Source organism: Physeter macrocephalus, chromosome 6 (genome assembly GCF_002837175.3).
Source record: "Physeter macrocephalus isolate SW-GA chromosome 6, ASM283717v5, whole genome shotgun sequence".
Classification (NCBI taxonomy): Eukaryota; Metazoa; Chordata; class Mammalia; order Artiodactyla; family Physeteridae; genus Physeter; species Physeter macrocephalus.
In genome coordinates this window covers 78542757-78557659 of record NC_041219.1, presented here as the reverse complement: position 1 = coordinate 78557659, position 14903 = coordinate 78542757, and the positions used below count along the sequence as shown (strand labels likewise).

The following is a 14903-nucleotide window of genomic DNA, read 5'->3' as shown; positions in this document are numbered from 1 at the left end:
AGTAGGGTTGGTTGTTTTGCCAGAAAACTTGAATGCATAATTTGTAAACTCTGTAGTCTGGTGTAAGTACACATATATGTTATTATTGTTACAATTATGCGCCACAGAAATTTTTATTATTATTATTTTTTTTTGGTCACTCAGCATGCAGGCTCTTAGTTGCGGCATGTGTGTGGGATCTTAGTTCCCTGGCCAGGTTTCGAACCCATGCCCCCGAAGTGGAAGCATGGAGTCCTAAACACTGGGCCACCAGCAAAATCCCATCCCATAGAAATTATTATTATTATTATTATTTTTAAAGGCAGTTGGAATGACGGTTGGAGGGAGGGGGACGATTTTAATATTTATTTATTTATTTATTTTGACTACGCCGAGTCTTAGTTGTGGCACACGGGATCTTTAGTTGCAGCATGTGGAATTCTTAGTTGTGGCATGCGAACTCCTAGTTGCGGCATGCATGTGGGATCCAGTTCCCCAACCAGGGATCGAACCTGGACCCCCTGCATTGGGAGCATGGGGTCTTACCCACTGGACCACCATAGAAATTATTTTTAATTTCGCTGAGTGTTTACCTTTTAAATAAACACATTTACATGTATTGAGTACTGATAGATTCTTTTGTGAAGGAACAAAAGAAAAGACAGCAGAATTTGCATGTTTATATTAGGACTTTTTTTTTTTTTTTGCGTTACGCAGGCCTCTCACTGTTGTGGCCTCTCCTGTTGTGGAGCACAGGCTCCAGATGCACAGGCTCAGCGGCCATGGCTCACGGGCCCAGCCGCTCCGCGGCACGTGGGACTCTCAACCACTGCGCCACCAGGGAAGCCCCTGTTAGGACTTTCATAGGAAAAGAAAAAAAGCTGTTTTATGAGTTATTAATTTCCATAAAGTCTTTATCCTGGTCATCTGACTTTCAATTTGACACCTGAATGACTGGTGTGACTTTTGTAATGTTATACATAGTATGAGTATGTAAAATAGAACTCAGAAATAAATAACTTATTCTTCTCTGCTTAAAGTGAAGTAACACTGGCAAATCTGTGCCCTGATGAATGAGAGCTGTGAAAAAAGATCAGCCTACAACCAAGAAACACAAGGTGAGGGAATCCAGCAGTTGGAAAAGAAGGTAATATATTTTGGAGAGTGTGGTGAGAAGGAATCTCTTCTCTGTCTGTCTCTCTCTTACACACACACACACACGTATATGCAAAAGTCAGTCTGCTGGACAAAGACTCAAAAAAAAAAAAAAAAAAAAAAAAAGAAGGGGAGGGAGCTTTTTCAAGTCATTCTATGAGGCCAGTATTACTCTGATACCAAAACCAGGCAAAGAAAACCATAGACCAGTATCTCTTATGAATATAGACACAAAAATCTTGAACAAAATACTAGCAAACTGAATCCAGCTACATATAAAAAAGTGTTAAACAACCTGACCAAGTGGGGTTTATCCTAGGAATGCAATGTTGACTTAACATGCAAAAATCAATAAATATAATACATTGTATTAACAGAACATGGGACAAAACCACACGATCATCTCAATGTATGCAGAAAAAGCATTTGACAAAATTCAATACCCCTTCATGATGAAAACAGACAACAATCTAGAAATAGAAGAGAACTTCCAAAACCTGCTGGGGCATCTACAAAACACCCACAGATGACATACTTAATGGTGAATGCTTTCCTCTTAGGATCAGGAACAGGACAAAAATCATTGCTCCTGCCACTTTTATTCAGCGTTGTACTAGAAGTTCTAGCCAGGGCAATTAGGCTATGGTCAAGAGGCAAATAAATGTCTGTGAGGCTGTGGAGAAATCAGAATCCTCATACACTGCTGGTGGAGATGTGAAATGGTTCAGCTGCTTTGAAAACAGTCTGGCAGTTCCTCAGAAGGTGAAACATAGAGTTACCCTATGACCCAGCAACTCCACTCTTAAGTATATGCTCAAGGGAATTAAAATATAAGTGCACATAAAAACCTGTACATGAATGTTCATAACAGCATTATTCATAATAGCTGAAAAGTGGAAACAACTCAAATGTCCATCACTGATAAATGAATAAATAAAATGTGGTATATCTATATAATAGAGTATTATTTGGCAATAAAAAGAAATGAAATACTACTATATGTTACAACATGAATTGAAAATATTATGCTAAGTGATAAAAGCCAGATACAAAAGACCACATATTGTGTGATTCCACTTAAATGAAATGTCCAGAATAGAAAAATCTACTGAGACATAAAGTAGATTAGTGGTTGCCTACGGTTGGAGTGGCTACTAATGGGTACATAGTTTCTTTCTGGTGTAATGAATTGACTGTGGTGGTGATTGCACAACTGTGTGACTATACTAAAAAACACCAAATTATACCCTTCAAGTGGGTGGATTGTATGTGAATAATTGCCATAAAGCTGTTCTTAAAAAATAACTACATAGACTCATCCCTTGTCGTGTGATTATGGATGCTCTTATTATGGTTACTGACAGATGGTTTAAAAAAAAAGTAAGGCTTCTGAGAAATGTGTTTGCCTAAAGCTTTTAAAGGTAATCTTTAACTGTAAAGTTTACAATAGTTTGACAACTTAAGTTGTCAACCTTGTCCTAAGAAATTGTATTTGTCACATTAAGTTTTAAAAACTAGCAACTGACCAATCTTGTCTTACTAATTTCATCCCATAAATATTCTGTGAGTCTTTGTTAAGCACAGATAATATTTCATTTGTTTGACTCTCTCTCTTTCTCTGTGTAGCAATCCACTTCCTAGGCTTTTGGCTTTGAGCAAATGACGTAACATCTTTGTGCCTCAGTTTCCCTATCTGTAAAATGGGGATAACACTATTTACCTGGGTTATAAGCATCCACCAATTAAGCAAATATATACAAATTGCTTTTAACTCATATGGGACATGCAGCAAATTGACCACTTACCATCATTGTAGGAAAAATTTAAATTGCCTTTAATAGAGTATATCTAAACGCAATATGGATCTTTATTTCTTCCACATCCACGAGGATACAACAAAACTTATAAATTTCAGTTTTACAGAAATATCACTATTTTCTCACATTACATGTGAAATTATATTGCCAGTATGATACTGAAGAAAACAATGCAAAGAGTTTTCTCCTGCTTCGTCTGACTCTCTGTGATATGAAGTTAAACAGAGGCTATTTGTCAAAGGTAGAAATTTTAGCACAAGCATAGAGACACCTTTAAATAGATTATGTAATTTGTTTAGTGTTCCCAGGCAGGATCTACTTATTTTCATTCTAATAAAATGAACTAAAGTACTTGTCACTGGGAATTATTATTATTATTATAACCTATTTGAAATAACTGGGTTTTGAGGGTGATCCAATTCTAGGAGGCACTATTTAAATTGCAGTCAGTGTAGGTTTTTATATTTATCAATATTATTACCATTTTCCAGCAGATGGCAGTATGATATCTTGAGGAAGGGCACTTTTTTTTTTTCCTAATTCCAACAAAGGCATCATAGAGACTAGTGATGGGGCTAATTTATCACCTTTCACCTTCCCTTTTATAAATGCACCTCAGAGAAGTGAAGCAATTCACCCAATATTCCTGATACCCAAGGCATAACCATAGTTTTTTTCTTTTTGGAACCAGGTTAAGTAAATATCCTTAGTGGGGAAAACATAATTTACATGCATAGATGGAATCTTGTAAGATAAGAAGAGGCTGATAGGCTTTGACTCAGGTATGCTGTTTTCAAAGGGCTTCTTTATTTTATTTTTTAAAATATTTATTTTGGACTGATTAAAAAAACAGAAATAAAAGTATATTTAAAGCATAAAAATATATATTTATTTATTTGGCTGCATTGGGTCTTAGTTGAGGTACACAGGCTCTTCATCACAGCGCACAGGCTTCTCTCTAGTTGAGGTGGGGAGGCTCCAGAGTTCGCGGGCTCAGTAGTTGCAGCACGTAGGCTCTCTAGTTGTGGCCTGCAGGCTTAGTTCCCCATGGCATGTGGGATCTTAGTCCCCAACCAGGGATCAAACCTGCGTCCCCTGCATTGGAAGGCAGATTCCTAACCACTGGACCTCAAGGGAAGTTCCTCAAAGGGTTTCTTTAATCCTAAGACAGAAAATCTTAAAAGTTGCATATTCCCTGGTATAGGGTGTTATATTCCTGCCTCTGCCCTTCTACATATAAAATTAAATTTGTTTTTCTCAGGGCTTCCCTGGTGGCGCAGTGGTTGAGAGTCCGCCTGCCGATGCAGGGGACGCAGGTTCGTGCCCCGGTCTGGGAAGATCCCACACGCTGCGGAGCGGCTGGGCCCGTGAGCCATGGCCGCTGAGACTGCGTGTCCGGAGCCTGTGCTCCGCAACGGGAGAGGCCACAACAGTGAGAGGCCCGCGTACCGCAAAAAAAAAAAAAAAAATTTGTTTTTCTCTTGTTAATCTGTCTTCAATTTAATTATTAGGCCAGCCAAAGAGCCTAGAAGGGAAGAGGGGAAATTTTCTCCATGCCTACACTTTCTATATTCTGAATATTTAATTTCAAAATACATCTGGCCCCAAGTGTTCCAGACAGTCATAGTGAAAGTGCATTTTATTGCTCCCTCAGAAGGTCCAGAACAATGGTACTGACATGGTATGTGCTGCAACGTGTGCGTAAGTGTTGTTTATTAGAACTGCCATATTATTTTCAAGGCTCATTCACATCAACACCAACTGCAATAACTTCTAGGCAACGTATCCTGTAATTTTAAAAAAATTTATTTATTTTTGGCTGTATTGGGTCTTCGTTGCTGTGCGCAGGCTTTCTCTAGTTGCGGCGAGTGGGGGCTACTCTTTGTTGCGGTGCACGGGCTTCTCATTGCAGTGACTTCTCTTGCGGCAGAGCACGAGCTCTAGGCACGCGGGCTTCAGTAGTTGTGGCACGCGGGCTCGGCAGTTGTGGCATACGAGCTCTAGAGTGCAGGCTGAGTACTTGTGGTGCACGGGCTTAGTTGCTCTGCGGCATGGGGGATCTTCCCGGACCAGGGCTCGAACCCGTGTCCCCTGCATTGGCAGGTGGATTCTGAACCACTGTGCCACTATGGAAGCCCTCCTGTAATGTTTTTATAATTTATTCATATGAATTAAACACAAGGGGACACACAACTAAGGAAAGACTCAGATTATAAAGAAATTATGCATGAGAAGATACATTCTGCTATGCTTGTGTTCAACAGTTTGAATGAGATATATTACAAAAAATGCTGATTACAAGAAAAGAGGTGGTTACTTTGCCTACAACAAAATTAGTAGTTAGTGTTCCGAGTGTGAGACTGGACACTGCAAAGCCCTTCCTGTGTGGAGCCTGCTTTTTACAACTAAATTAAGAGCAAACTTTGGGACACAAGGCCCTTCCTGTGTCCCTCTACATCTTTAGAAACTGTCAGCATTAATTAAGTGCTAATGAAAGATTCAAAGGTACAGTTTTCTCATATATTGAGGGAAGGTTTATCCAGCCAAGTTTTTCTCACTCTAGCTTTTTGCTGAATGAATATCCCTTTTCAGACTGTCTCACACCCTGAGACTTACCAGCAACCACATTACTCCCATCTGAGATGACTATCCTTGAGCTAATCATCCAACAATAACAATTATATTAATAATAGCTAAATAAATGGAGTGCTTAACAAATTGAAGGCACTGTGGAGTTGAAATAATGATAATAGTTCATAATTACTGGGCATTTATCATGTGCTTGGCCTTGTTCTAAGCACTCTGTGTACATTAACTCAAAACCTTCATGACACTTTGAAGAAGGTACAATGTATCCCCATTTTGTGGGAGAGTAAAGTGCTGTCCCTCTAAGAATGATTCTCGACTAGAGGTTGACCCTTGGGACATTTGAAACGTGTGGGGCATTTTTAAAAGGTCACCACGTCTATGAGGAGATGTGATGAGCATTTAATGGGTTGGGACCAGAGATGCTAAACCTCGTGTGACTCATCAGACAGACTAATGAGGAACTATCCCACCCCAAATGCTGCAAGGTGGATCCCATTGAGAACCACTCCACCATTCTTTTGATTAAACTACTCCTCTCTTTTGGCCTTTTGTATTCCCCAGCTCAGATTACATTTAGGATTAAAACTGAGAACAGCTCTGAGCTTTCAACCTATAGTTGACCTGGTTGAAAACTATTGAGCTGTTTACACATAAAACCCCCTCCTCATATACTCTACACTGCCACCAAAATAAAAAGAAAAAACAAAAGCTTCAACCCACTACATTTTTATCCTAAAGAAACCAACATGATAGTTTAAGAAAAATTTTACATTAATTCTATTCAGTGTGAGGGCATACGTTCTTGTAAATATATGTCACATAAAATTTTTTTCACAAGCAATGTGTTTTCCATCACCTGGTTGTATTAGTATAAACTGAGCAAAAAGACATGGAAAAGTATTACCTACACAACTGCACTTTGCAGTCAGGTAAATCTATATGAAATTAATTTTCTTCCAGTGGCCATACCCTCTTACCTTGATTCAAACTGAACACTGAGAAAATGAATTCTCACTAATTCTCTTTCAGCAGCCAAAAGCACTGGGCAGGTAAAGTTAAAAGTTAAAGGGTGAACTTCCCTCGTGGCGCGGTGGTTAAGAATCCGCCTGCCAACGCAGGCGACATGGGTTCAATCCCTGGACCGGGAAGATCCCACATGCCGCGGAGCAACTAAGCTCATGCGCCACAACTACTAAGCCTGCGCTCTAGAGCCTGCAAGCCACAACTACTGAAGCCCGTGAGCCTAGAGCCCATGCTCTGCAACAAGAGAAGCCACCGCAGTGAGAAGCCCGTGCACTGCAACAAAGAGTAGCCCCCACTCGCCGCAACTAGAGAAAGCCTGCGCACAGCAACGAAGACCCAACACAGCCATAAATAAATAAATAAATAAATATTTTTTTAAGAAGTTAAAGGGCATGTTAACTTTTGATATAATATTAAAAATAAGCCTAATAATATATTAATTTCATTGGTTCTCTAGTCTTATTTACTTCTGCTAATTACATTTTCAGTCATCATTTCTGTAGAGGCAGAAAATTATAAGCCCTGGGACTTCCCTGGTGGTGCAGTGGTTAAGAATCTGCCTGCCAATGCAGGGACACGGGTTCGAGCCCTGGTCTGGGAAGATCTCACATGCAGCAGAGCAACTAAGCCCATGTGCCACAACTACTGAGCCCATGCGCCACAACTACTGAGGCCCGAGCACCTAAAGCCTGCGCCCCACAACAAGAGAAGCCACTGCAATGAGAAGCCCGCGCACTGCAATGAAGAGTAGCCCCCACTCGCGCAACTAGAGAAAGCCCACGTGCAGCAACGAAGACCCAACACAGCCATAAATAGATAGATAAATAGATAAATATCGCGCAACTAGAGAAAGCCCACGTGCAGCAACGAGCCATAAATAAATAAATAAATAGATAGATAAATAGATAAATAAATAAATAAATAGAAAAGAAAAGAAAATTATAAGCCCTGTTTGCTATAAAAAAAAGTGATTGCCAGAGTCTTAAGGCCTTTAATTATCAGCTTTAGGCAAAGAACCTTGGTGGGATAACAGACTGAAGAGCAAGCCTCAAACTTGTCACCTAACTAGCTTGTTGAAGCAGACGCCTGGCTCAGTAGATCTGTGGGGAGCCCAACAGTTTGTCCCTCAGCAGCCCACAGGTGATGATGGTGGTGGCGATGTTGCTCCTTAGACAACATTTCCATCATCACTGGATAATGTATGGTCGGGAAGCAAGACTACATTAGAAAGCCATTTCACAGTGAGATAAGCTTGCGGGACTCCCCCAAGACATTTGATTTGAAGATGCTAAAAATTTAAGGCCTAGCTCATGCAGGAAGAAGAAATTCTTGGTTTCAGATTTATACCTGTTCTGTAATTTTTAATCATGATCATAATCATATGATATCCTGCTAGTTTGTATATAGAAAGTCCTTCATGTCATTTATTTATTTTATTTTTTTTAACATCTTTACTGAACTATAATTGCTTTACAATGGTGTGTTAGTTTCTGCTGTATAACAAAGTGAATCAGCTATACATATACATATATCCCCATATCTCCTCCCTCTTGCGTCTCCCTCCCAACCTCCCTATTCTACCCCTCTAGGTGGACACAGAGCACCGAGCTGATCTCCCTGTGCTATGCAGCTGCTTCCTAATAGCTATCTATTTGGTATTGTGTATATGTCCATGCCACTCTCTCACTTTGTCCCATCTTACCCTTCCCCCTCCCCATGTCATGTCCTTCATGTCTTTTAGAGCTTAAAATATTGCTGTGAAGTATAACCATTCATCTTGAAGCTATACATAGAGTTGCTTGTGATAGAAAACTTCATTTGCTGTCATTTCTCTTGTGTATAAAGCTTCTGAATTCTTTTGTGATAAATGCATCAAGATGCTGTATTTTCTCCCTTCACACTCGATTGCTATCTAATTTATCTAAAATAAATTTCGTAAAGCAATGCAAATGAGAGATTTCTCTTCAACACCTCTTTTGTGTCTTTCTAAACTATTGTACTTTCAAAGTTGCTAGTTAAAGAATATTTTAAAAAATAATCTGGAACTAAAATGTGACAGTAAAATCCCACAACACACTACACATAACTTACAAAATGTTCACTCTAACAGCCCTAAATAAACAAAGTTCTTACCTGCATAAGTTGCTGCTTCAATTTCTGTATTTCTGAGATGTTCAGCTCACTGAATAAGTCAGAAACAGGGTGTAGAGACTCTCCTTTCCTTAGAGTGGGAGTCCGATAGTCTCCATTCAGTTTCACAAGGGGCCCGTGGATATGCCCGTTCATTTTGTCATCATTGTTGGGTTCACTTCCATCCTCTGCAAACTTGAGTCCATCGACTGAAATGCTGATATGGTTATCATTAAGGGTGATATACTGGGAGAGCTCCTTCCGCAGGCTGTTCTTTTGCTCCCTTTCATTTTTTAAGGTCTCAAGGGCTTCTTCCAGTTGGTGCTCAGCGATTTCTTTCAACCGGATGGCATCTTCCAGTTGGCTGTTTAGCAGCACCGTCTCCTCCTCAAATCGCTTAATCTCATGCTTTAAGCCTTCGTATTCAACCTGAATTAGATACGATAAAGAAGATTCATAAAACTAAAATTTGGGTCTAACAAAACTGCCATTAAACACTCTAGTGGACCTAACATTTAAAAATTAAAACGCTAAAAAATAAATCTGAAAAGCACGTGGTATATACACCATTAAGGTTAACACAGGATGGTTTCTTTAGATATCCATACATATAAATTCAATTCCTAGCAGAGATGAAAAAGGTACCTCTCTCAGGATTTATTTTACGGAGTCCAGTGGTCAAAAGGGGGCACTGTTTGCTTAATAAATCAAGAATTTTTTTGTAATAGTTTATCAGAATATTCACAATCCAAGAAAAGATTTTTATCATCACTATTACTTTGTTTTATTTAATTATTAATAATGAGGAAATTTTTATACTCAGGGCTAAGTTAGTTAAATGATCATAATAAGAATATAATCTCAATAAAATATGTTTGAGAGTAAGATGAGAACGCAAAGAAAAACTTCATGTGCTTAAGGATAGAATCTGGAATAACAGTACCAATTACCCCAAAACAAAAAAATACATGAAAGTGGATCAAGATGGTGGAGTAGGAGGACATGGAACTCACCTCCCCCCACAAACACATCAAATACATCTACATGTGGAACAATTCTCACAGAAAACCAACTGGAAACTGGCGGAAGCTCTCTTACACAAACAAAGCTGCAAGAAAGATCCCCACATAACCAGGTGATTGTGTGCCAGAACCAGCAGCTCTGCTTCAGGCTGCCAGTTGGACAGACTTGGCTTCAGGCTTCAGACTGTGTTCAGGTCAGCTGCACATGTCTTGTTTTAGGACCAAACTTGAAGGGTCATGCTTCCTGGGGCATGAAGGTAAGGGGATTAGTCAAACCAAGGTAGTATGTCTGAAATCCGTGTTCCATCATGTCTGCTTACATTCCAATGGTCAGAGAGTCACATGACTAAGACCAAGGTCAATGGAGCTGGCCAATTTACTCTGCCCTTTCTAGGGCACTGCCAGGTTACGTGGCAGAGGGAGAGAGTAAAGAATTGAGAACAATCTAAATCTACCACATATTTTTACCATCACATGATGAGATGTTTTTCTTTTTTAAAAAACTTTTTATTGTGGGTAATATAAAAATACCCAAGTAGCAAGAAGAGTTCAATGAACCCCCAGGAGCCCACCACTCGGCTTCAACAGTCATCAACTCCTGTCTACTCTTCTTTCATCTATATTTCCATTCACTCCCCTAGTTGGATTATTTTAACCCCTAGATATCACATACTTTAGGATCTATCTCTAAGAGAATTTTTTTAAAAAGCATAGCCATAATCCCTTGAACAAATAATTTCTTAAGAATATGATATAATCTTAGTTATCAAAACGATGTCAACAATAGGTTTGTAATGATATAGGAAATAAATAGAACTGAGTGAATAAGGATAATGTATTACGACTGTGGAATACAAGAGATCAATCAAATGGAAATTTAACAAAATGTTAATAACAGTTGTTTAGTGGTGGGAATAAAGGTGATTTTAAGAAAAATAATACATATATACTGTTATCAATATATTACTCTTTTCAATTACAACCAAATAAGAGCCTGTTCAAACACTCTTGGTCGTTAGTCTATAGGTGAAAGAGAACTCCGCTCTGAGCCCAAATGCCTTCTTTGGGGCCTTTTCCATGGCTCTTACCACATGCCACCTTTTAATAAATATTTTTAATAAATATTCTCCACAACTACTTAGAGGAAATACTTTCTATGCACCCTCACCTCAAGGTGAGGTGCAAGGTGAGGTCACCTCACCTCAAGGACACCTCAAGGTGTCCCTCACAGTGCTTCAGTATTCCTTCATAGTGTTTCAACAAAATTCTGCTCTTAATAAGTTTTTGCTGAATAAACTATTATGAATGAAAAAATAAAATAGAAAAAAATATAACAACATCAATTATGATATTAGATACTAATAATAAACTGTGTTTAGGGACTTGATCTCTTTCTAGCTGGGCTGCTTCACTCATTCCACTCTCTCTAATGTGGTTCCTATTCACCCAGCTGTTTCATGTTTCTCTGCCTAGGCAAAGACAGTCATCTGGAAAACTCTTACTCATCATTCAAGACCCAAGTCAAGACTCTGATCCTAATTGAAGCCTTTGTTGACCCACTCAGGCAAACAGATCACTCCTTTCTTGTACCATCATTGCAAGGCTTTGTCATATGATTAGAGCCCCAGCAAAGTGGAGGCACCAAGAAATAGAATGAGAAGGCACTTAAAAATTGGTATTTGATATGTTAAAGAAAGCATCAAAGTAGTCACCATAAGAAAAATCAGTACTTTGTTGGGATTCATTATAGCAACTTCATAGTTTAGTAATTCTATTTTTAATGTGGGTTGGAAATAAGTACCATAATATTTTCAGAGTTTAGGAACTCTAAAGATCTTAATTTGGACCCATATTGCTAAACCTAACACATAGCTTTACTCTTCAATTACATGGATGGCTGAGTTTATTAGCTGCCTTCCCTATTGGGACCATGAGCTCTTTGAGCCAGTGACCACGTATTTTGTCCTTAAAAAGTACATGGCCTCATAGAAAGCTACCCCTGAAATACTGGTTAAATGAAATCAAACTGAACTGATCCCAGGAAATAATATCTTTAATATCTCTTATGATATTATTACTTGATAGAAATATATCAAGTAATAATAATAGAAATATATCCCTAGAGGAAATATTCTTCATAATAAAAATGATTGTATTATTAATTGAAAACTAGGGTTTTCAATGCTTAGATAACAAATATTGAGTGCTTTAGCTCAATATGTGAGATATTAGGGACATGAAATTTATTATTTCTCTCTACTGCCATCACATCCCTAAAACTTGAGCATGATTTCCTGTCCTATGTTAAGCAGTACTGGGTCCTGCCTCTGTGTTAACTGATACTGGGACTAGGCATAAAAAACTTAGCTGCTTGAGGGAAAAACTTGCTCCTGGAAGATAAGACTCAACTAAAACAGCTTCCTCAAGACTTGAATCAATACCCTCACTTTACTGTACCTCCCAACTCAAAGCTATGTCATAAACTCTGTCTATCCCAACCACTTTCCCACCATGTGAGACCTACCAGTCCAGATCCTCAAATCCTGTGAATATCCTTCCTGTTGACATCCTGTTTTGAGATACTACTAAGGCTCTGTTGAGCTGTTGTCTTACTGCAAGAGGTCTAACAAACAGCTTTGTTTCATCAACAGATTTTTCTGATGATCTGTTGGGGAACTGACAGTTGACTTGACACTCTTTTATGGCTACTGCTGCTTACTGCACTTCTTTCAGATATTTTGGTTTGAAAAGTATAAAGGTATAAAACATATTTATAAGGTTGGGTCTAATTTTAGACACAACCAAATCAGCACACAGAGGAATGTGGCTAAAGTTTTCAGAGTCACCTCTTTGGTGTAGGATCACAAATAAAAATTGGTATGGTTAATTATAATAATCTTAAATTTTAGTTTCCTCTCTAAGTTGAATTGTGGATGTAAGATAAAGAAAAAAAGTGTATTCGTTATTTCAACAAGTATTTATTAATACTTAATGCCTACAATGGGCCAGCCCCTGTTTTAGGTGTTTGTATTGTAGTGAAGAGAGATGGAAACAAACTAATATATAGAAGCTACCTATGGAGTAAGAAGTGCTATTTAACCAATTATTTAGAAAATAATCAACATTTATCAGGAAAATGGAACTTCAGAAGAAGAGCATCTTCTAGTTCTTTGAACTAAACATTTTACAATTCTAGTAGCTTTCCTATTTAGAGAAACCTCAAACCAGGCTGGAAGAGTATACTTTGTATAGGAAGCTTCAGTACAAAGTAACATTCAGACCAATTTTGAGACTGAAAGCCAGCCATCATCATGTCTTTGAAAAAAAATCTGTGGTATTTATACGTAAAGTATTATATTTAATACTTCATTAATTAGAAAGAGTTTATGATATATGCTAAATCCTGTAAATAAAGGCCAATAGTAAGAAAAAATCAAAAACAAAAAACAAACCCCAGCATTTCCTTAATTGGGAGAGACTTGTGACACTACAGTGCACCCATTTGTTAGGAAATAAACCAGAATGGCCCTTTGTAAGGAAAATGATTTCAAATTAATTAATTAGACACTTAATTGGGAAAATTACCATATTACATCTAGAAAATAAAATTTAAAAGATGTATACATTTTTGTTCATTTTTTCAAACTTCTGAGTTAAGCATTTGATTTCCATGTTTCAATTACTGGTGGGAGGGTATGGGTAAACGGTAAATAGTAATCAGCCAGACTAGTAGTACAAATTCCCACAGAAATGGCATCTGGGCTAATGTATACTCACAGGATACCTTGGCAGTCTTTCAAGAATACTTAATACTGGCCTAAAGTAACCTCCTGAGTAAATCAGTCTACCACATGCAGTGATGGGAAACCCTACAGTGTAGATGGATGCTCTCCGCACCCCTGCCTGTGCAGAGGGCAATGAGGACCTGTAGGAATCGGGAGAAATGACCGCTTTAAATATTTGCACATCACATAAACTTGCTTCAAGTCTTCTACATTCTTCACCAACGACCAAAAAAACTAAACAACAAAAAATACCCTTATTTCTAAGAAACATATATTTGTTAAAAATCTAATTTTCCCCACTGTGAGCTCATTGTCTCCAGACAAACCAAGACCTGGGGTCTCATGGTACTGCCAGCCCTAGCACACACAGTGATTCAGTGCTTAAAGGGAAAGGAATGAGATAAAAACACATGGGATATCCAGATAACCCTTTTTTAATGGTCTGGAACCACCCCCTGCACTCCTTAGTAGACATTTTGCAATGATCAGAAATAAAAGTGGCAATGATCAGAAATAAAATTTCAATTGTGTCAATTTTCTTCTGGATTTTTCCTTTCCCCTTTTCATCTTTATATCTATCAAAACCACACAGTCATCCCTCAGTCTCTGTGGGGTATTGGTTCCAGGAGCCCCCCGCAGACACCAAAATCTGTGGATGCTCAAAATCCTTAGATAAAGTGGTCATAGCCTTTGCATATAACCACGCACACTGGCTCATCTTTAAATCATCTCTAGATTACTTATAATACCTAATACAATGTAAATGCTATGTACCTGCCAGTGTGAGAGGCAAATTCAAGTTTTGTTTTTTGGAATTTTCTGGAATTTCTTTTCTTTTTTTAGAATATTTTCAGTCTGTGGTTGGTTGAAACTACAAACACAGAGCCCATAGATATGAAGGGCTGACTGAAACAGTTCTGGAAGGAGATACCGACTTGGGAAGGGAGAGAAGTGGAAGCATACAACTGGGCTGCCCTCTAAGCTGACGGAGGACAAGAATCGTACCCTCTGGATTCTGGTACCTCTGTAGCCTAGCACAGTGCCTGGCACAGTCTGATGACCTGATCTGAGAGGTTATAACAGTGTTGAGACCAGAATAGTGTTGTGGTTGAGGAATCACCTTTGAAAAGACCTTGAAATCCAGTCCACCTTTGCTTAACTACCTATGAATTTTATTCATAAATAAATTCTACCAAAAGTACAGATTCAAGAATGCTATTACTAATAACTGTAACAAACCACAATGCAAACTGATCAGGAAAATTCAGCAATTAAGCTCTCTAAGTCTCATTCCCCACAAAATTATTTAAATGTACACATGCAATCCTTTTAGTCAGCTTACAGCAGAATAAAGAAATAAGGCCTTTTTTTCTCTTATAATGTTGTTCGTACTGATTTATATT

The 14903-nt window shown here is 38.4% G+C and overlaps 1 protein-coding gene across 14 annotated transcripts in view; it reads right to left on the bottom strand.

Annotated features, from left to right (window-relative positions):
* Positions 1-14903, bottom strand: part of BICD1 (BICD cargo adaptor 1) — a 238519-nt gene that overhangs the window by 80179 nt on the left and 143437 nt on the right. For all 14 annotated transcript variants that reach the window (XR_003680299.2, XR_008617681.1, XM_055085551.1 and 11 more), the window contains exon 4: positions 8697-9122. Coding sequence is in view for 12 of the 14 variants with exons in the window: in XM_055085551.1 (XP_054941526.1) it covers positions 8697-9122 (426 nt within the window). In the remaining 2 variants the exon portion in view is untranslated. The remainder of the gene's footprint in view (positions 1-8696; positions 9123-14903) is intronic.